We start from the raw sequence: 22,494 nt of genomic DNA on the forward strand, positions 1-22,494 counted from the left end.
TTTCGCGTTTTCGCGGAGTCATCCTCTCGCGAAAATTTCATGTGCGAAACTAAACTATCATAACGAACGAGCGAAAACGCGAAATTAAATAGCTTTGTTCATTGATAGTCCAAGAAACAAATGACAGCAAGTGATCAAATTGCATTATCGACCTCGCCCACACCATTCTACCTGCGGTTCACAATTAGAAACTAGTCCCAAATTGAATTTTTTTTCTTATCGGTGAACCAGGCCCGTATTCTCTGGGGCGGCTGGGCGACTGAGCCATCCCAACTTTTTAGGAACTTTCCACGGCTAAGTACAGTCAAACTCGGATAACTCGCCCTCGGATACAATGTAACATTTCATCACAAACACAAAGTTAACTTGAACGGATTTGTTTGGTTCGCTCCTACGCAATGATAAATTGCTTCAGATAACTCGACCTCAACATCATTTACTCGAAAAGTTATTTGACCAAACGGCTATGGCGACGGTTTTTATCGCTGTAGAATATCACTTTATTCGAAGCCATAGAGACAAACATCAACTTTTAATAGTTCTTAGGCGTCATTGTTATCATCATCAGTGGCAAAATATTCTTGTTAACGGCTTTTATAAAGGTTTGCAAAATATCAAGTTTTACCAAAAATCCGCTTGGTCATCATGTCCCATCGAAAGCGTGGAAACCTCCGTATGATCTTAAGATAAAATCGGCAAAATTGATCTTTGTTAAAACGCTCAAATGAAAAAGATGTCTTTTTTCTGAGCGTTTTAACTGCGGTCAAGTCTTGCTTTTAATTTAAAAACTTCTCGTCAGTCACATCACCTAAAACAAAACAAATCTCAAAAATAGAAAAATGTTGATACTTCCCGATAAAAAATTTTTAAACTTCACACGAGAGGCCCGGCTAAGGCCCTACATAAGAAAAACCTGTTGGGGGTTTACACCGCCCCCCTCCTCAACACTCCAGGTGTTCATAACTAGTCGCCTAACATTAGCCGCCCCAACTTGCAACCAGTGAATACAGGTTTGCGGTGAACTGAACCTGAGGAATCTAATTATGTTTGTTCCACTGCATTTATTTTCATATCACTATATTTGCGCACTCATCAGAGCTGTGAAATTAAGTTGCAGTGAAATTGTTACTCTGTATGCTACTCACGAAACTAAATACTAGCGAAATATAAGTGTCCTAGGGTAGTTCGGATTCAAATCACATACCCTTTAGCAATTATAGGAGAACTACGTTAGTTTTAGTCATCATTGGTGTATATGAAGATATGCGAAAGCTCAGTCAGGTTGAGCCTGTCAACAGCGAACAGATAATGTATTATATTTTAGGTTACAATAACTGAATATTCATTTTGTAACACCCGTTCAGTGTATGATCAAATTCTTATCTAGCAGTAAGATCAGCGATGCCTGGGCCTTCTTTTTTCTCTACCAGACAGCCCGCTAGTGGGTGCTTTAGAGGCTGCTTCAGATGGAGTTTTAAAATCAAATACTTTTAGCGGCCTGGTGGAATGCGCAGAGCATATGCGTGTGCAGTTTGGATAAAATCAGACAAAAAATGTCAAAACGCAGAGCATTTATGTGGACTAACAGATGGACACACACAATGACAGAGTGAAATTTATTAATATAGAATATTTGGACATCAATGTAATAGTTGGTGTATTCGTCGCTAAAAGTGACATATAGAAGATAACTCCAAGTTAATTGGAGTACAATGGGAGAGCTGTATGGTTATCATGCACCTCCTTCTAGGAAATATATTTTTCACTCTTTTGTTAAGCCTACCATTAAATTAATTATGCATAGGGAATCCAAAAGCACTCTTAGTGATGCCTGAAGGCTTGAGTTCAGATGACATTGGCAGCATGCGTTAAAACATCACTGATTGCTTTGTACATCCATGTATTTTTTTTATCGTATTGGTTCTAATCTCTGCACTCATCTCTTACAGCGATTTGAAACAAGAGATGACAGACAGTGCCGTGCTGACTATGGTGACATAGACAAAGGACCAATGGTATGGACTTATAAATGAAATTTATATAGTTTTATATAGCATAAAATTTATATCATTTATAGCATAATTCATATAGCATAAAATTCTATATAAATTTATTTATATAGCATTTTATGCTACTTATAAATGAAATTTATAAGTAGCATAAAATGAACTTATAACTTTACGAAATTTATAAGTTCATTTTTATTTTGGAGAACAAAAAATTTTCTATAAAGACATTTTTTTCATTGATAGTATCAAGCAGACATCACGCCTGCATTGCTCAAATGAAAAATAAAATTTGAATTTTTAGTTTTTGTGTAGTGGTTTTCAAACCAATCCAACAAACAAATAAACAAAACAAAGATAAAAACAAACAGTTTTTATCTGTTATTGCCGCAATTATTCTGAGACTAGTAAAGCTGGCTGGTTAGCTCATTTGGTTAGAGTGTATGTCTAATAAGTGAAGTGTTATGTGTTCAAACCCTGTATCAGCCTACATTTTACTGATCTCATGATATAGTATTTGGTGTCATTTTTATTCACAAAACACCTTTTTCTGTCTAAATTCCTATTCTGGGTAGTCAATCAAAGATGTTTTGGCGTAAAATTTAGGAGTGTATCAAAGAGAACTACATGCAAATTTTCAAGCAGATTGTTTAATTAGAAGTTAGTTTCTATAGAGGACATACCCACGAACAAACAGCCAAATCTGTATATAACTGTAGATAATGCCTTTTGCAGATCGCGCGTTCATAAAAAAAATTTGTGTTTTCTTGTGTGAGATGTTCTCTGTATTTCTATGTTTGAAATGCTGTTTCTCCTTGAATGCATGAAAATGTGCAAAGCTCTGAAGATTTTATCTCAGAAAAAGCGTACAGTGAACCCCCGGAAATGGTGTCCCTGCAGTTCTTTTGTCTTACGAATGGGAACACAAAATTTTTCCTGTTCACCGTTACAGCATTTTTTCCACCATAATGCATCAACAAAATTCTCTTTGAAATTTGAATTTGGACAGCATCGCTCGGTCTTTCATACCGAATTAGTTTAAAAAAAGTTATAAGGTAGCCTAGAAGCTATAGCGAAAGCGAAGCAAAAAGTGACAAGTCAAAAACAGATAAAAAAATTAAGACATAGACAAAATTGAAGTATAGGTTAATTAAACATTAAAGTTTAGCTTGAAGTGTGTGTGTTTAGTAAGCTAAATCCATTTAAGTCATGTTCAAAGTTTATGTTGTGTGCACTACAAAAGTTTAGTGTACCAAACTCATTGCTGTCTATTCTCTCTCATACCATCATTAGCCACTATGTCTATCTCGAAGGTAAGAACTCCCTACAGTACTGTACATAGCATGTTACATTGTATTGCAGATCATAACCACTAAATAGGTAACTATAGTTATAAAGGTTACTATACTATTTTATCACAGATTTTTAAAATTCACACTACATATTTCAAATTCTGATGTTTTTCACCGGGGAGGGGTAGGTTTTGCATTAGATAATTACTATAGGTTCCAATCTCCCTCCATACAACATCTTTACATCACGATCCCAACAATAGAACAAACTAATGTCGGAGGGTCCACTGTATTACAGTATTTCTTTTGTGAAAAGACTTGATCCTATTTCACCCTTTGTTTGATTATTTAGCTTTGTGGTTACTCTTATCTACTCCATAGCAGTTCGTAAGGTGGACGCATCCTCTCATCTACATTGTGAAATAATTGTGATCTCAAACATCAAATAAAAATTTATTTATAAGTGGATGACAAAGGGCATTTTAGGGCAATCACAAAGCCAAGCATGGGCAACATACTTCAGCATAGCATATTTCTGCATGTTTTGTTAAACCTCTGGATTTAACAATACATACAGAACTTAACTTTAAACAGGTCATGAGGTCACAAGGCTAGTGACATTAATCTGTTTCTTTACTTCAGTATACTACACTATGCTAGAACATACATGTAGATCGTCTAATTGGCTGCCAGTATTTTTAGAGCCTATGCTCATAAATACATGTATGTACCGGACAAGAATTTAATAATCAAGAAATTTTTATTGCTAATGCTTTCCACGTGATTAAAGTTTTATGAAAGCTTCAGCCATTACCACTGATAAAAGACCATAAATTGTCTTGGAAATGTAGCTGTTCTGGTGTACATTGTAATTACCGCATTTTCTTTTGATCTGTTCTTCTGTGATCTATTTAATGCAGAGGCATTTACTCTTGTGTGTGTTCTCTATACAGCTGCGAGAACCACCTATGCTCAGAGAGGTGGTGGATAACGTAATTGAGATGGTTAGAGACTACAAGGAAAGTCCATCTATTCTCGAAACAATGCGAACGATGCTTTGGCGGTATTTGGAAGACCCATCCGTACGTATACTTTTCTTTGTTTTAGCCTTAGAACCACGTTTTATAATGCCTTTTTATTCTTACAAAATAGCTTTTATGTAATCAGTATTTCCTGTGCTCATAGCTATGTGTTCTCTGTTTTGTTTTGTTTCTCTTGTAGGACTTTTGTTTTGACGTAACACTGCGCCTCTGGGTTATGGCGACCCCGTTATACAATTTTTTTGCTTTACGATGTGGAACAAGACAATGAAAATCTCATCATTCAATTTTCAGACTTCATACATTAAATAGCTTATTTAGTTGGTTAACTTTGGTGGTATTTATGCCTTCCACTCTACAATATTTAGAATCTCTGTCTGGAAGAAGACAACTTGAAAAATATGGTCTTTAAAATTGTTGTTCCTTGTTTCAGCTCGACCATTTTCATTTTGAAGAGTTTGATGATGAGTCTGAGCGCGTATTTGCTCGACTCAAGAGCCTCGTTACTGACATTGAGAATTTTTATGATAATGTTTGGAATTTAACGGAAGCCCAACAGACGATAGACGAACTCCTTAATGACTTATGTCAGAAGATTTCAGAGATCAAGCGTGGATGTGCGGTTTGTGTCTTAGAGTTTAAGGATGAGGTACAAGTTGCCCAGTTTATTGAGGAGTCCTCAACAATAGCTAAAAAGCTTCGGGATTGGCTAAAATCTCAGTTCTTCAAGAAAGAGGAAATATCAGTAGAGATGGAGCGACATAACCTTGTGCAAGAGGCTGCAGTTGAAACCGTTAAAAGGCTTTTTGAGTCGATTCGAGCAAATTTGAGGGTTCATGTAATCATTCCTAACAAGCAATTGCTTCGTCAGCTAGAGGGGATTACTGATACAGTTGAGGTTACGTTCATCGTGAAGCTGAGAGATTTTCCTTTTCCAATGGATGAAGAAGCCAATGCCAAAATGGATATATTAATTAAGCAGTTTGGAGATTTTAAAAATGTCCAGAAAGCCTTTGAAAATGTATTCCTGACGGCTAAAAATAGCTCATCGATGCTGCAGGTAACATATTAGCATCATAATAGTAAACGCCAGTGTAAACCTGTGTGATCGGGTGTGGGTAAATGCGCGGATGTGTGGGTGTGTGCCCGCATGGGCGCATGTGGTTTGTGTGCATGTGTACATGTGGTTGCCCATGCGGTGTGCCTGGGTGTGCGCACGATTATGCGCATTCATGCATGTGCATTAGTCTGTGACTTACAACTGCTTATGTTACTGTTAGGCCTATTAAGGGTGATTTGCTAAGCCTGCTTTTCCCTAGAAAGGTTGTTATTTTATTGTATTGGTTCTTTGGAAGACCCTTTACGATCAGGGATAAACTTTAAGAAACAATCTTTGAAAACTCCTACTGCAAGCTTTGGTTTTCCGTTTCTCTCAAAGTCATTCAGATCAGTTTGAGGTAGGAATTTGATTTTGTGTCTTTTTAGATACAAGTGCTGAAGTGCGAAAAGCTGATTGCTCAGGCTTTGTAATTCAACGGTTTGAAAGCAAGAGTTGTTTGTAAATCGATAGAGTCCCCAGCTGATTTGCAACAATATAAAACACATTTGGCGATTTCCTAGTTAGTCAGCATGTTTTTTTGTGGAATATTTTATATTGTTCATATGAAGGCCTGTCACTGTTGTATATGTGACATTGCTTCTTGCTTTTCCATTATAGAGGGTCAGTATTGACTTAACACATTGCGTTAAGCACAACGTAAAGTAGTTAGTATTTTGAATAGGTTGAGTTGAGCTGGTTGTTCTGTGTTCTTGCTCTTTTACAATACAAACCGAGTATGATCACTCATTCTGGTCTTGCTTTATTCTATGCAAAGTAAAATTGTTTCATTTTATAACAGAATGCAGATTTGTTTTTACAATTTCGAAATGGAGATCAACTAAAATTTACGAAATCTAGTTGCGTATGTGGCCTTCTGTGGATTGTTTGCTGACGACCTTATTTGGTCTGTGTCAGTCTAAGTATTCGTTATTTGCTTATAGGCCGAGCAACAAGCTTTTTTGGAAGAGGGAATGCAAGCGATGAAAGTTGAAAAAGGAGAGATTCAGGTATGGGTTGAAGTTATATTTCCTACAAAATGTTGAACAGAGCTATTGCGGGAGGAAATGATTATAGTAGAATAACTTTAATAAATCGCTGACCATCTTCTCTATAGGCTGACACCATTTTTATTTACTGATTTTTCGCTTTTAGTAAAAAATCAGTAACCAAAAACAATCATAAATATATTGGAACCAAAAAATTCTTATAGGAAAAATATATGAAAAATATGAAAAAATATATTCTAAATAAATTTTTTTTCATATATATATATATATATGAAAAATTCTTTTAGGTTCGTTTGTTTGTTTTGTTTGTTTCTAATTAGCTCAATAACATAATTTGACTACATCTGTATACTATCTTTTAGAGGTGGAACGAGACACGAGACGTCTCGAGTATCGACCTGTCTCGTCTCGTATCGGTCTCGACTTAACTATTGCCAAACTCAAGACAGGAAATAGAACTAAAGCGCCTGCGCACGGTTGTTAAAACATGGCTTCTTGCGGTAGCAACAACTCCATATATTGTAATGGATTGCGGGCAACTGCCTTTAAAGTTATACCCGGTCCGTTACTACCTGTTGCTACTGATTATGTTGGCCACTGAGTCTAATCATGTAGTCCGGACAACGGCCCTGTTATTTTTTAGTTCGGTTCTGTGTCCTTAAAACAGATACCGGGTCGTATCTAATTACTCTTCGGATAATCCAATTTAATAAATAAGTCTTTTGCGGGTAAAATGTCTGTATTTTATCGTATCGTGTCTAAACGCCAGCTGCCCTTCATAAAATTCGGGCCTCTTTTACGTATATACTAACAATCGCGGGTAAAACTTGCCCGGACACGGAGAAACGAACGAAAGGCTGTGTCGACCATAGTCCGTGTTCGATTAACAATGACGTTTTGTTAGTTCAATATAAGAATATACATGTGCATGTATACAGTAATTAATATAATTTCATGAGTACAATTTAAATATAATTCACATACTACAGCTAATACACAAACAAAACTTAACATTAATGAAACGATAAGAATGAAAGTGTTATTGTGTGTTCTTTTAGTTGCGGTATTTCTTTGTAGAGCGACGGCTATCGGTTTCATTACATTAAAAAGTAAGAACTATTCGATAGATGGTAAAAATATACATGTACAAAGCAATATGTTTATAATAATTATGATCAATCAAGCTCAAAATTCTTAGAATATATAACTTCGGTATTTTAGAGCTGTTTGTGTCACTTTTGTTTACAAAAACTACATGCATATCACTATTAAAATGTTGTATTTAAATCGTTTACACCAGGTGAAAATTCAATTTAAAAAGAGTTTGATTAATTTTATATATACCAAGTAGCTAGTACTTGTGTAGTGAAATCATCACCAAATGCTCATTATTTTACTGTCTCGTGTCTCGAATTTTTACAAGACAGTGTCTCGAGTCTCGTCTCGAGCTTAAAAAACCTGTCTCGTTCCACCTCTACTATCTTTGACTATCAGCTGTATACTATATATATATATATATATTAGACAATAGTATTGAGCCCTCAGCTTTATAAAGTAATTCTATAGCTTGTACATTATACATTTTAGTCATTCTACCTGAAGATTGCAACGCGATTGCATGAAACTAATTGTAGTAATGATTTTAACCTGTAGTTTTTAATAAACTTTATATATATATATATCTACAATATAAACGGCAATCGTTGTCTGTCTGCGTGTTTGATTGTCCGCCTTATAGAGTACCGTACTTTTCGGACTATTACCCGCTACTAGGTATCTAGGGCGCATTAACGGGAATCTCCGGTTAGTACACGCCTCGATCATACATAACCTTTTAACCATGTACATAACCATAACATAATCATCGTTTCTACACAAACACGTCATCTCCGGTTAGCGCGTAGTAATTTACACACAATTAATATTTACTGCCAACGTGTACCGAGAAGGTCGCGTAAACGTTTTTTCTTGCGGCCACTGGAAAAACGCAATTCTCACTTACTAAATTTCCACATTGAAAAGGTAAGTGTTTCTTATTCAATGTTGTATTGTCTATGAATTGCCACACTTTCATTACATAACCATTTCACTTGCGTCCATGTACAAATTTAGCTATCGGCCTACTGCCAGCCATTTTGCCGATATTGCTTCATGATATTTTTTTCAATTTGAAACTCCATCTAGAACGTTTGTTTATCTGTGTAATCACAAAAATCTGAATTGACTATGTGTCATCAGCATAAGTAGTTATTTGTTTTCTAACTCGGACGCCTTTGATCAACTACACGAAAATGTTCGTTTTTAAGTTGGAAATTCTCAAACAACGATTTAAAATTAAATTTTAGGCTAATTTTATAGAGAAATCTTTGGACAACACTGTCACTCAATACAAATCTTAAAGATCGTTGGTTATGTTATCAACGTTATATATATATATATATATATATAACGTTATATATATAACATTATATATATAACGTTATATATATAACATTATATATATAACGTTATATATATATAACGTTATATATATATATAACATTATATATATATATATACAGACATATATATAGACAAATATACAGACATATATATAAGATTTATATATATATATATATATATATATATATACATATATACAGACATATATATACAGACATATATACAGACATATATATAAGATTTATATATATATATATATATATATATATATATATATATATACATATATACAGACATATATATACAGACATATATACAGACATATATATAAGATTTATATATATTTCATATCGCTAAAAATGCTAGTTTTGTAAAGATTAAACAAGAAAAAACACTCAATACACAATATATATATATAGTGCTATATATATTGCATGTTGATGTATGGATTATTTGGAGGATATGTTTTGTTTGGAGGTGCTGACGGCCCTAATAGGTCTTTATAAGTTTTAATATAAATTTGTTATTCGCTTACAGTACGAGCAGGTGTTGGCTAGTTCTGTGAAGGAAGGAATGGAATTTGAACAAGAAGAGTTTGAGGTATATTTTCTACCGCACATTAGACAGAGCTATGTGGATCAGTGATTATAGTAGAATAACGTTAATAAATCACTGACCATCTATATAATATATTTAAATCTCTAAGTTGTTGTCATCTGTTGCCGTTCGGTGTCTGTCCAGCTATAGCGATGAAAATCTAGGAATGATAAATCTGCTTTGTATCAATTTAGAACTCCTGAAGATTGCAACTGCAAGTATGTATACACATGCTCATAATCACATGGCCAAGCCGTTCTCAGCTTTCCCATCGTTCTTACCATATACCCTGTATCCTTTTCGTAATTGCACACGCTAAATGTGCACTTTGTATTATTAAATAATGTTATCCTTTGAATTTGTTATTTTTTGAAACTTTCTAAAAGTTAATTTTTTGCTACCATTGCCCATTTTCCAATTTGAAATTTTCAAATGTGCCATTTCAATTTCAACACTCCTATTTTCGCTTATTCGTAAGGTCGGATGCTAAATAGGTATAGGCTAGTACTTTTCACGCAGACAATCATATTATCTCGAGTAAGAATAGCCTCAACATTCTCTTTCCGTTCAGTCAGACAAAGTACTGACAAAGACAGTCCAATATCTCACCTTTGCATTTGCACCAGTATCGAGCGGTACCTGTATTGTCGTAGTCAAAGTTTTGATGGATAGCTTCTGAACCTTTTATACCGTTTCTATGCTCTAGTTGTTATTATTAGTTCAACATATTCAGGATTTTTATTTTGTTATCTCAGTTCGTATTAATTATATCATAACCAAATCATTTTTAATGTAATTGTATCAAAACAGACTTAATTTAGCTATTACTTGCTAATTATTCCACACTTATATTTAAACACTTTTGCTTTTGTTTTTGTTTTTTTTAAATTATTTGACCTGCACAAAGAATTTTCTTCATGATATAAAGTTTGAAAGTTACAGTTGTTTGACAAAATTTAAAAACCTTAACAGCTGTTTTATTTTTTCTCTTAATTTAAACTACACAAAACACTTTCTCATGATATGTAGTTTGAAAGTTAGAATGGTAACTGTTGTTATATGTTAAATTAAAATAAATTTTTTGTGCAAAGACTTTTATTACTCGGGCAACGCCAAGCATTCACTTAGTCTTTTCTATAGACGGACACAATTTGTATTCTTTTTTAGGGTTTTTGGCTTTTAGCGTATAGACTGATATAAAAGGTTCATAGTTTCAGTTAATTGATGCAACTTTGTCTTTCTGTTGATGGATGTTTCACTATCATATAAATATATTTGAACATGGGGAAAGTTTAATTCCCAAAATGTGGTCAAAACCCGCTGGTTGCGAGATCCATATTATCAATATGAATAATCAATATCAACATTGATAATATTGATAAATGGAAAATGAGTAACAGTTCAAAAACAATTGTCTTCTGCGTTTTTGATTGATTAGATGTGAAAAAAAAATTATATATAATGATAAATATTGAGACCATGAAAATTTCCTTTTAGGCAAAAAGATTAGGGGCCTTTGTTTTCTCAAGGTTTTGCCTTTTAAAAATAGAGGCTTGTATAAAGTGTGCCCGTGGATTTTTCAATCTTTGTGGTTTAGTGCCGGGCCCACAGTGTCTAGCCTATTACATGCTTCCAATGCTGAAGCTAGTGGTTGCGGATTCACAAAGGAAAGCTTGTGAAGGATATTTTCTGTTAAACTGCTTTCGTCTCGAGTTGGAAGATTTAAGTAGCGTGTCATCTCTTTGAACATCCATTAGCTTCACATCTGGTAGCTAGTAGCTATATATCTTCGATAACCATCGGCTATACATCTCAGATAGCCATTGGCTATTCATTTGTGATAACCATTAGCTGTACGTATGTGATGTCTATAGTTGCCAAAAGACCAACATATTAGAGACGTGTATTGCTTCAACTTGAACACAATAGTTGATATCAACTATAGCAATAATAGCAACTATATTTATAACCAGATTATGTAGCAATTATATGTTTATGGTGCATTCAGATTACTTACATGTACCTTATGAAAAATAGTCTGTCAGTTTTCTATAGTTCGATAGTGACTAAATTCTTTATGAAGTGTCATCCTAAATTGCTATTGCCTTCACAATGCCGTAACTATTTGGTTTTGTGCTTGATTTAGGAATCTGAGAAAGAGAAGGGAGCAGCAGCGGGTAGCACACCTCGTGAGGTAAGAAGTTAATTATCAAAACCTGATGTATTTCTGCTGCTTTTAACTGTTTCAGGGTTTTATCTAGAATTTGTGATTTTGGGTAAAACCTTTAACTGCTTCACCCTGCAAATGGCTAAGTCACTATATTTTCATGAAGTGGATAATCCAAAAGCAAAAACTCGCGAGTCAAACAAATTTTGCTACTCGCAAACTTTTTCGAATGTTTTATGCTTGAGAAAAACGGAAGCGCCACTTGCGAATGATTCGCAAAAAATGCTGCACAAGCTATTCCATTGTAAAGATTTTCCACACTTCAGTTATTCCTATTTTGATGAGACAGGAGTGCATCACTATGACCTCTGACCTATAAACTCTGGCGTAGAAATCCTCATCTTCTTTAACAACTTTTCCAATGAAACAGTTATCGCCCACTAACTCAATGTGCGCACAATTCCAAAAATGCATTATCCGCTCCATGGAAACATAGTGAATGGCTTTCCTTGTTGATCAGTTGTTCCTTGTTTAGCCTTTAGAAGCATGCTATGCACACCATCTTCCATAGGCTGTTTGTCTAATTTTGGTTGTTTAGAATTTATATCATTCTGCAGTCGAAACCATTCCACACTATCTTTATTGAGAAATTACAAAAGCGAGATACGCATTTCGACTTGTTCAAGAGGTTTAAAGAGTATGGCACGATACTGTATACAATAAAAGACCGTCGTAGACATGGTGAGTAATGACATTGTCTATATATAGAGTTATATACTTGTGTATTTATGTCTATATATGTTAATCTCAATGTTTGTCTGCCATCTGTCCAGTTATAGCGATAAAGCTTTAGCATTGATAAAATACCTTCGTATTGGATTTGAACTCACAAGATTCAAATCACAAATCTACTAACAATCGCACATAACTACAAGGCTAAACCTTTTTTAGCAATCCCATCGCTCTTACCATATACTGTATATCTTTTCGCGATTGCACGCGCTAAATTTGCAATCGTTATTATCAATTGACTTTTTTTGTGTTTGTTATTTCTTTGAAAATTTTAAAAAGCTAATTTTTTTACCAATCCTTTTTTTTTTAATTTTTAATTTTTAAATATGTTGTTTCAATTTCAAATGTGCTGTTACACTCAAATTTCCGGTTTTGGTGACTCTGTAAAAGCTAAAAGCTTTTCACGTGGACAATTGTATTATCTGGAGTAGGAATTGCCTCTACATTCTTTCTCCATTTGGTCAGACAAAGTACCAGACAAAGGAAGTCAGACCATATACTGTATATCTTTTCGCGATTGCACGCGCTAAATTTGCAATCGTTATTATCAATTGACTTTTTTGTGGTACCAGTATTACCCATCAAAACTTTAAATACAATGAGCATCTGCTGCAACTGTACTCTTTTTATACACACAATTTTATGTACTCATTGTTTATTTTTTCTCCTAATTTATTTGAACTGCACAAAACACTTTTCTCATGATATGAAGTTTGAAAGTTAAAATGGTAAATATTGTATATGGTAAATAGAAATATGCTTTTTACGCAAAGACCTTTTTATTACTCGAGCTATGCCGAACATTCATCTAGTGTATATATATATAATATATATATAAATTTGGTAAGAAATTTGTTAAAATTTGACTACGCATAAAAATTACTAAAAGTTTCATATTACACAAAAGGTGTGTAACACTCATCAGATAAAATGCTTAGTAGTCCTCACTGAGCATTTTATCTGATGAGTGTTACATATATTTATATATATATATATGTATATATATACTCATGCTACAGACAGTACTGTTTCGGCTATTGAAGCCTCATCAGTGCAGCTCAGAGCTTAGGCAAGGGACACAAATCCCATTACCAATGAGAGTTGACTTCCTGCCACGAAACAACTAAGCTGCCTCGCAGACTTTAAGAAAGTCAATGTGCTGGCACCAGAGTGCTCAAATCACAAAAGTGATGAGCTTTGCACAAAGGCTAATAGTGCCGCACCTCTCACAGAGTGCTCAACCAAACCGAAGTAAGGGAGCATATACTCATATGCTGTATGATATGCTAGATATCTAGATATGTATATATATATATATATATATATATATATATATATATATATATATATATATATATATATATATATATATATATATATATATATATATATATACATAAATTTTTTAGCATGAAACTCTAAGTTATACAGTTTTCATCAAATTTTAAACTGCTTTTTATTATCTATTTTATGTCTATATATGCATATATATATTGACATATATAGTGACATATATATATTGACATATATATATTGACATATATATACTAGCTGATTTATCTTTATATTATGCTATTTTACATTATCTTGTTGCCTTTTTAGACTCTTGTAATCCAATGAATAGTGCTCTGCATTATTCTATGCAATTTTCGTTAAGTGACACTTGGTATCTTTTGTGGACATTTATTGACACTCATTGACAAGTACTACTCCAACTAGTTTGGGATTTTTTGCCATCCAGAGTTACATATTATACAATTAGGTGCTTATTTTTTACTGAACTATCTGCTATAATTTTTTTTCAACAGGATATGTTCGCTTCGAGTCTCCCTCAGCTGCTGAAAAGGCTGCATCTTCAGGTCAAGGAGTTACTCCCTCACAGGTCGGTGTCTCATATGCACTCGCGGCAAACTTTAAAATATTTTGTCAGAAAGTATACATATGTTTTATCATTTCTGATTTTGTTTGTCGTTTTAGGTGATTTCACTGCTAGGATGTTTTACTTAATCAAAACTTAAGCGTGGTCAAAACGCTCGGAAAAAAGACGTTATGTTCTTGTGAGCATTTTAAAGCATTATTGTGAGCGTTAATTGTGAATGCTAGAAAATATCTAAGCTTTTTGACGAAATCCTTTAAAATTTGATGTGGGTGACCCTTTAAAGGTTGACTTGCAACAAAATTCACATTACAGTTATTTGGTATCATAAGATTCACCATGTCTTACTCTGCTGTGTTGTAGGTGCAAAATACGTGGAACTGTGATTACAAGCTTTTAAAAGCTCAAAAACGAACAGTTAATCGCAGTCATCATGAAAACACCGTAGTTTGGAATCTCTTTCAAAACGGCTCAAATGGGACGTAGTTGAACACGATGGCTTCTGTTTACACTTTCATGCAACCTCAATCGTCAAAATATTTTCACAAATATACTTCACGCATTCAATAAAACCATGTCTATTGTCATTACGCGCCTATTTTATCATCATTGCAATGCTGTCACTTTGAGCACTGATATCTCAAAACCTAGCTTAAAAATTATTTTAATCTTTTAACCTTAGCTCGAAGGAGTGCATATTATCCTCTGGTAAACATGAGGAGCCTGTTGGTCACCTGTGAGCTGTGATAGTCGAAAAATGCTTCAGAAATTGTTCACGCTATTTGGCAGAAAGTATGGGTCACATGATCAGATTACGACTAGATGATTAGACCAAGCCAAAACAAAACTGTAAAGTAGCGAGCATCTATATTTGATAAGGGCTTTTTAGTAGAACCCAAAGTGTTTGTCATAAACTAGTGCTACGAAACGTTTTATATTGAGCTTTTTTTGGCCTTTCATTTCACATGATAACATCACGTGTCACAAGAATAACCACAATGTTTGAGAACATCATCGAAATAAAGAGATTCCAAACTACGGCGTATTCGTGATGGCTGCGATTAATTGTTCATTTTTAGCTTTTAAGAGCTTGTAATCACATTTCCACATATTTTGCACCTACAACACAGCAAAGTAAGACATGGTGAGCCTTTTGATACTAAATAACTGTAATGTGAATTTTGTTGCAAGTAGACCTTTAACCCTTTGAACCCTGACCGTTTTTGTCAATGTGTGTCAGCAACCCTGGACAATCAGTCCAACAACCTAATTTTTTTAACTTTTATTAAATATATCTAAAAGTGCACATAATACAATGATATTTGATAAAACACTAGTTAAAAAGTCAGGCAACCCACAGCAAATGTCATCAAACAGAAAAAAACATTATTTCATCATTATTCGTCCTAAAACTCTAAAAATCCATATGATTTTAAAAACTCGTAAAAATATTTACCGTACATGTAGTATTATATTCATCGAGCAAGCGTTCATCATCAATTCATGACTCAAAATGAACTGGAAAATTATAGTTAGTATCATGAAATTCTTCATTAGCATCACTATCATCCATGCCATACCAACGAATGAGTCATATCGATTTTTGAGAAGCAGAGACTTATCAAACTATATAAACAAACATGAAGAGATTTTGAATATCCGAAGATCAAAATTTTTCTTCACATTAGAGAAGTTAAACAGTTAACATGTTGCACAACGTGCTATAATTTATTTATCTTTATCTTATTTATCTTTTATTTATCTTTATCTTATTTATCTCTTAATTTATCTTATTTATTTAATTTATTTATCTAACTATATATTATTTTTATGTAAAAATCTCTACCATAATAAAAGTTTAAAGTAACACGTAAACAATAACACGTGTTATTTTCACGTAACAATTTTTTCGTTGATTTTGACCGAAATCGGAATATAAACGAAAGACAGAATTATTCAGCCGAAATTCACAGAATTGTCAGAGCTGTGCATGCACACCGAAATCGTTGACAAAGCGCTTTTAATCGGCTAAACAAATTATTAGCGAGCACGATTGTAGCAGCTTTTGCAATTTATATAGCCCGAGGCACATAACGGGACATGCAATCAAATGCTAGCGCGATTTGCCACCGTAAATACGATGCAACTGACTTGATTGCGCTAAAGATGGCAACTCTTTCTTCAACGGAATTTTTGCTGCTAAAAAATAATTTGTTATTATTAAACAAGAACCGATTTGTAGCCATAGTGTCCAAATGATAAAAAATCAACAATAGCGCAATCTAGGCAGTTGCATCATATGTACTATGTCGAATTGTGCTGGTACTTTTATCGTGTGTTGAAATACGTGTTTTGGACTATATAAATTGTAAAAGCTGCTAGAATCGTGCTCGCTAATAATTTGTTTAGCTAATTAAAAGCATTTCGTCGACGATTTCGGTGTTCGTGTACAGCTCAGACAATTCTGTGAATTTTGGCCAAATAATTCGGTGTTTTTCATTCATTTCGTGAATTCGGTCAGAATCAACGAAAAAGTCGTTACGTGTGGCCGTAATAGCCATAATAGCATGTGATCAGTCTAAAAGTGTCCACTAAATTTTACTAATAATGACTCGGTTACATCAATAACAATTAATTCCTTCGTCGTTGCTGTAGTGGTTGTCATGATTTTAGTGAAGGTATGTCTGAGAAAAATCGATTGTCACGATCATCAGAACTACACTCGGTTTGAAATCACTAGTTTCAATCTGATCCAAATAGTGTTTTGTGCAGTTTAAATAAATTAAGAAAAAAAATAAAACAACTGTAAAGGTTTTCAAACTTTGTCAAACAACTGTAACATTCAAACTTCATATCATGAGGAAAATGTTTCGTGGGTGTGTGGGTGTGGTTTGTGTGGGTATGGTGTGGTGTGTGTGTGGTTGGGGTGTGTGTGTTAAAAAATTTACTGTTCCAGCAGAAGCTATTCATCAAAACTTTGAATATGATGATACTGGTAACTCTCGATACTGGTACAAATGTAAAAATGACATATCGGACTATAATAATTTTCGTCTGGTACTTTGTCTGACCGATTGGAGAGAGAATGTAGAGGTTATTCCTATTCGAGATGATAAAATTGTCCGCATGAAAAGTATTAGCCTTTTTGATTTAGCAATCTAATCTTACAAAAAAGTGGAAATAGAAGTTTGAAAATGAAACGGCACATTTAAAAATTACAGATTAATAAAATAGGTAATGATACCAAAAAATAGCCTTTAAACAATTTCAAAAAATTACAAATGCAAAAAGTAAAATTATTTAATAATCAAAATTGTGCATTTAGTGTGTGCATACGATATACGATAAGAGCGATAGAATGCTAAGGACTGTATCGCTGGGTGGTTAAATGCATGGTTTAAAACTTGTGGTTGCAATCTCTGTGAGTTCAAAACCAGCACGCAGCGAGCTTTCAATTCCAAGATTTTTATAGCTATTGGTGGACAAACCAAAGTGCACACACGCACACAGATACACAAACACACACACAGATACACAAACACACAGATACACAAACACACACACACACACGCACGCACACACACACACAAACTTTGAGATTTACATATAATATAGATTCATACGTATTTATTTATAAATTTCAGTGTTTGTTTTTAATCTTTGATCTCGGTATCCAGTTACAGCCATTAAAATCTAGTAATGAAAAATCCATTTCGTAGAGGATTTTGGTACTAGGATTTGATCTTGGTACCTCCAGGTCTGAAGACCAGCGATCTAAACCACTACACTACAGTTGCTCAACTGACCATAGTGTTGGATGATTGTGATTACATCAATTACATTGGTTAAAATACTCACACTTAGGATTATTAACTAGCACAGTTGATCGTTACACGTAATACAACTATTCTTAAGCTGGCTTAAAACACCGCCATTGTTTTAGTAAAGACTTATACTACTAGCTGGCGAGTTAAGTTACTCAAATTCATACTATATCAAATTATATATAGCTGACATTTTATACTATCTTTGTTATCTCATTACTAACATGTCAGCTTTAATGATGGCGTTTTTTATACAATGACCTCTCTATGTTTGCCTGTTGCTGCTGTTGTTGTCTACCTGGAACAAAAATTATTTTTGTGATTTTATTTTGTTTCTTTTTGTATCTTGTGTTTGTCTCATGTCAAAGTTTAGTTCTGCACTTTTATATACAAGTGAATGCCACCCTTTGTTGGCTTGTCAGTTTTTTTACTTACCTCGTCTGCTTGTGACATTATAGCAAGTAGACTCTGTAAATTTGAACTTCATCATATTTTACTGAAGTGACGTTTTCGTGCAACATTTTCAGCTATCCTAAAGAGGGCTTTTAAGAAAAGCCATCCTTAGGATAGCATTGTTAGAGCATGCACAAAGTCATGTGCTCAAATCCTGTTGAAAGCAATATTTTTCTAACCTCTAAGCATGGCTTTGGACAGATGGAGGGACCCGTCTTTTATTATAGTAAAGATTGTCATGTATACCCACTTTACTTGTCATTGCTTAAAGGGTTCAAAAATTCGTGTTGTATTTCTTGTTTTTTATTTCTATGTTAACTTTAAATAGTTCATTCTATTTGTAGCGGACTGAACCTCCGGAACAAAGGCGTTCCGAGACAACGTTAGAATTTAGGAAATTACCCAACCCTGATAAAAAAACGCTCGGGATTCTATGCTCTCCATATGGCGAGATTGTTAGGGTGGCACCCAAACCACACTCCTCTAAAGGTAACTTTTTGAATTCATGAATTTCTCTAGATATTTGCTGTACTAAAAAGAAACTGCTACACGGGATCATAAAAATGTTAAAAAATGCTGTTTGCTTTATGGTAGTTTTCAACTTTGAAGGTTTCGAGTTCAAATTCTGAAACACGAACATAAAATTTCTCAAGAGTTCCCTTTCATTTACTCTCTGGGGTTGTATATAAAAAACCATGGAGCTCTGCTGGTTATAGCAAACTTACCTTTGGTAGGGCACGTTAATCCAACGTTTCGTATTGTAGCAAAACGGCCCAACTAATGCGGCCTTGTCCAACCTTCTTAGAGGTCCGATATGTCAGGTTTTTAAAATTTGATAAAAGATTATATGTTTTATTTCAACGTTTAAGGCTTGCAATTTGACATCAACTTGAAAACTGGGCATTGAGAGTGATCTCTGTTTTAGTGTTCCAGTCTATATAGTGAAGATCTGTTTTAGTGTTCCAGTCTATCTAGTAAAGATCTGTTTTAGTTTTCCAGTCTATCTAGTGAAGATCTGTTTTAGTGTTACAGTCTGTCTAGTATAGATCTGTTTTAGTGTTCCAGTCTATCTAGTAAAGATCTGTTTTAGTGGTACAGTCTATCTAGTGAATATCAGTTTTCGTGTTCCAGTCTATCTAGTGAAGATCTGTTTTAGTCTCCCAGTCTATCTAGTAAAGATCTGTTTTAGTGTTTCAGTCTATCCAGTGAAGATCTGTTTTAGTGTTCCAGTCTATCTAGTAAAGATCTGTTTTAGTGTTCCAGTCTATCTAGTAAAGATCTGTTTTAGTGTTCCAGTCTATCTGGTAAATATCTGTTTTAGTGTTACAGTCTATCTAGTATAGATCTGTTTTAGTGTCCCAGTCTATCTAGTATAGATCTGTTTTAGTGTTCCAGTCTATCTGGTAAATATTTGTTTTAGTGTTACAGTCTATCTAGTATAGATCTGTTTTAGTGTCCCAGTCTATCTAGTATAGATCTGTTTTAGTGTTCCAGTCTATCTAGTAAAGATCAGTTTTAGTGTTACAGTCTATCTAGTGAATATCAGTTTTAGTGTTACAGTCTATCTAGTGAAGATCTATTTTAGTGTTCCAGTCTATCTGGTAAATATCTGTTTTAGTGTTCAAGTCTATCTAGTAAAGATCTGTTTTAGTGTTACAGTCTATCTAGCGAAGATCTATTTTAGTGTTCCAGTCTATCTAGTAAAGATCTGTTTTAGTGTTACAGTCTATCTAGTGAAGATCTATTTTAGTGTTCCAGTCTATTTAGTAAAGATTTGAACTGAGAAAGAACTGAGAAGCAAACATTTTTGATAAGTTTTAAAATTTTAACGACCTCAATTCAAATTAAATTGAATTTAGAGTATTTCTATTATCTTGACACAAGTAGCAACTAATTAAATCACATTTTACCAGTTGCATAATGATTGTGAGTTTTTGTTAGCAGATTACTAGCTAGGATCTTAAAGGTGTAAAACGGCAAAACGAGCAAACTTGGGAAAAAAGCGAACCATCTCCAAAAATTACCATACTCATTGATAAGTTGAAATTCCTATTTAAGATGAACTTAGACACAGTTTCAATCGATTGTATCAGAAAATGCTGGTATTTTTTGATCGTTTGCAATTCTTTTTATGTTTTAAGTGATCTGACAGCCAGTTTGTTTCAGGATTACAAGCAACTTGACTTGACCCCGATTAAAAAGCTTGTAGGAGAAATATGGGCAAAAAGTCGTCATTAGTTATCATTGCTATAGTTGATATCGGCTACTGTGTTGAAATGGTAGCGGTACACGTCTCTGTTCTGTCAGTCTTTGCAACTACAAACGTCATAATCATATTTTTGATATCCCTGAGTTTTTTTAACAGCAATCATGTTGATTTCAATTTTAAAAAAAATCTGGCAGTCAGAGTATTTCAAACGTCAAAAACAATTTAAAATGATACAAAAATACCAATACTTTCTGATAAAATCAACAAAAACTTTGTCTATGTTCGTGTTTAACAGTTGGTTAAAAGCATGGAGGTAGATATGAACAATCATGTGCTGCACATATTTCATTCTAATTAGCCTTTTCCTTATTTGTTTGTCCCTTTTCAGCATTTGTGGAGTTCAAGGAGGCTGAATCCGCGAGCAAAGCTTTAGCTGGTTTGCAAGCTGCCGACCACTATGTATTCATGGCAACGGTGAGGGTAGATAGTTTTACTTTTCGATTATAAAAGCTGAGTGGGGTTTAGATTGATCAAGTTAGACCAAATCGAATCTGGAGGAATAATTTTGTTTGTTAAAAGTGTGTCTATGTAGGTTGATTTCTGACGGTGAAATAGATGCAGAGTATAAGACTGAATATAGAGTATAAGACTGTATATAGAGTATAAGACTGAATATAGAGTATAAGACTGAATATAGAGTATAAGACTGAATATAGAGTATAAGACTGAATATAGAGTATAAAACTGAATATAGAGTTTGACACTGAATATAGAGTAAAAGACTGAATATAGACTATAAGACTGAATATAGAGTATAAGACTGTATATAGAATATAAGACTGAATATAGAGTATAAGACTGAATATAGAATATAAGACTGAATATAGAGTATAGGACTGAATATAGAGTATAAGACTGAATATAGAGTATAAGACTGAATATAGACTATAAGACTGAATATAGAGTATAAGACTGAATATAGAGTATAAAACTGAATATAGAGTATAAGACTGAATATAGAGTATAAGACTGAATATAGAGTATAAGACTGAATATAGAGTATAAGACTGAATATAGTGTATAAGACTGAATATAGAGTATAAGACTGAATATAGAGTATAAGACTGAATATAGACTATAAGACTGAATATAGAGTATAAGACTGAATATAGAGTGTAAGACTGAATATAGAGTATAAGGCTGAATATAGAGTATAAGACTGAATATAGTGTATAAGACTGAATATAGAGTATAAGACTGAATATAGAGTATAAGACTGAATATAGAGTATAAGACTGAATATAGTGTATAAGACTGAATATAGAGTATAAGACTGAATATAGAGTATAAGACTGAATATAGACTATAAGACTGAATATAGAGTATAAGACTGAATATAGAGTATAAGACTGAATATAGAGTGTAAGACTGAATATAGAGTATAAGACTGAATATAGATTATAAGACTGAATATAGAGTATTAGATTGAATATAGAGTATAAGACTGAATATAGACTATAAGACTGAATATAGAGTATAAGACTGAATATAGAGTATAAAACTGAATATAGAGTGTAAGACTGAATATAGAGTATAAGACTGAATATAGAGTATAAGACTGAATATAGAGTATTAGATTGAATATAGAGTATAAGACTGAATATAGAGTATAAGACTGAATATAGAGTAT

General features: G+C 33.6%; 2 protein-coding genes across 4 annotated transcripts in view; one reads left to right on the top strand and one right to left on the bottom strand.

Annotated features, from left to right (window-relative positions):
* Nucleotides 1-22,494, bottom strand: part of LOC137402091 (presenilin-1-like) — a 179,697-nt gene that overhangs the window by 146,408 nt on the left and 10,795 nt on the right. The gene's annotated exons all lie outside the window — the stretch shown is intronic.
* The window catches only part of LOC137402090 (uncharacterized), a 146,327-nt gene that overhangs the window by 121,140 nt on the left and 2,693 nt on the right, over nucleotides 1-22,494 (top strand). Inside the window, exons 11-12 of the mRNA XM_068088557.1 lie at nucleotides 18,940-19,084; nucleotides 21,193-21,278. Of these exons, the coding sequence (XP_067944658.1) occupies nucleotides 18,940-19,084; nucleotides 21,193-21,278 (231 nt within the window). The remainder of the gene's footprint in view (nucleotides 1-18,939; nucleotides 19,085-21,192; nucleotides 21,279-22,494) is intronic.

Source organism: Watersipora subatra, chromosome 8 (genome assembly GCF_963576615.1).
Source record: "Watersipora subatra chromosome 8, tzWatSuba1.1, whole genome shotgun sequence".
NCBI lineage: Eukaryota > Metazoa > Bryozoa > Gymnolaemata > Cheilostomatida > Watersiporidae > Watersipora > Watersipora subatra.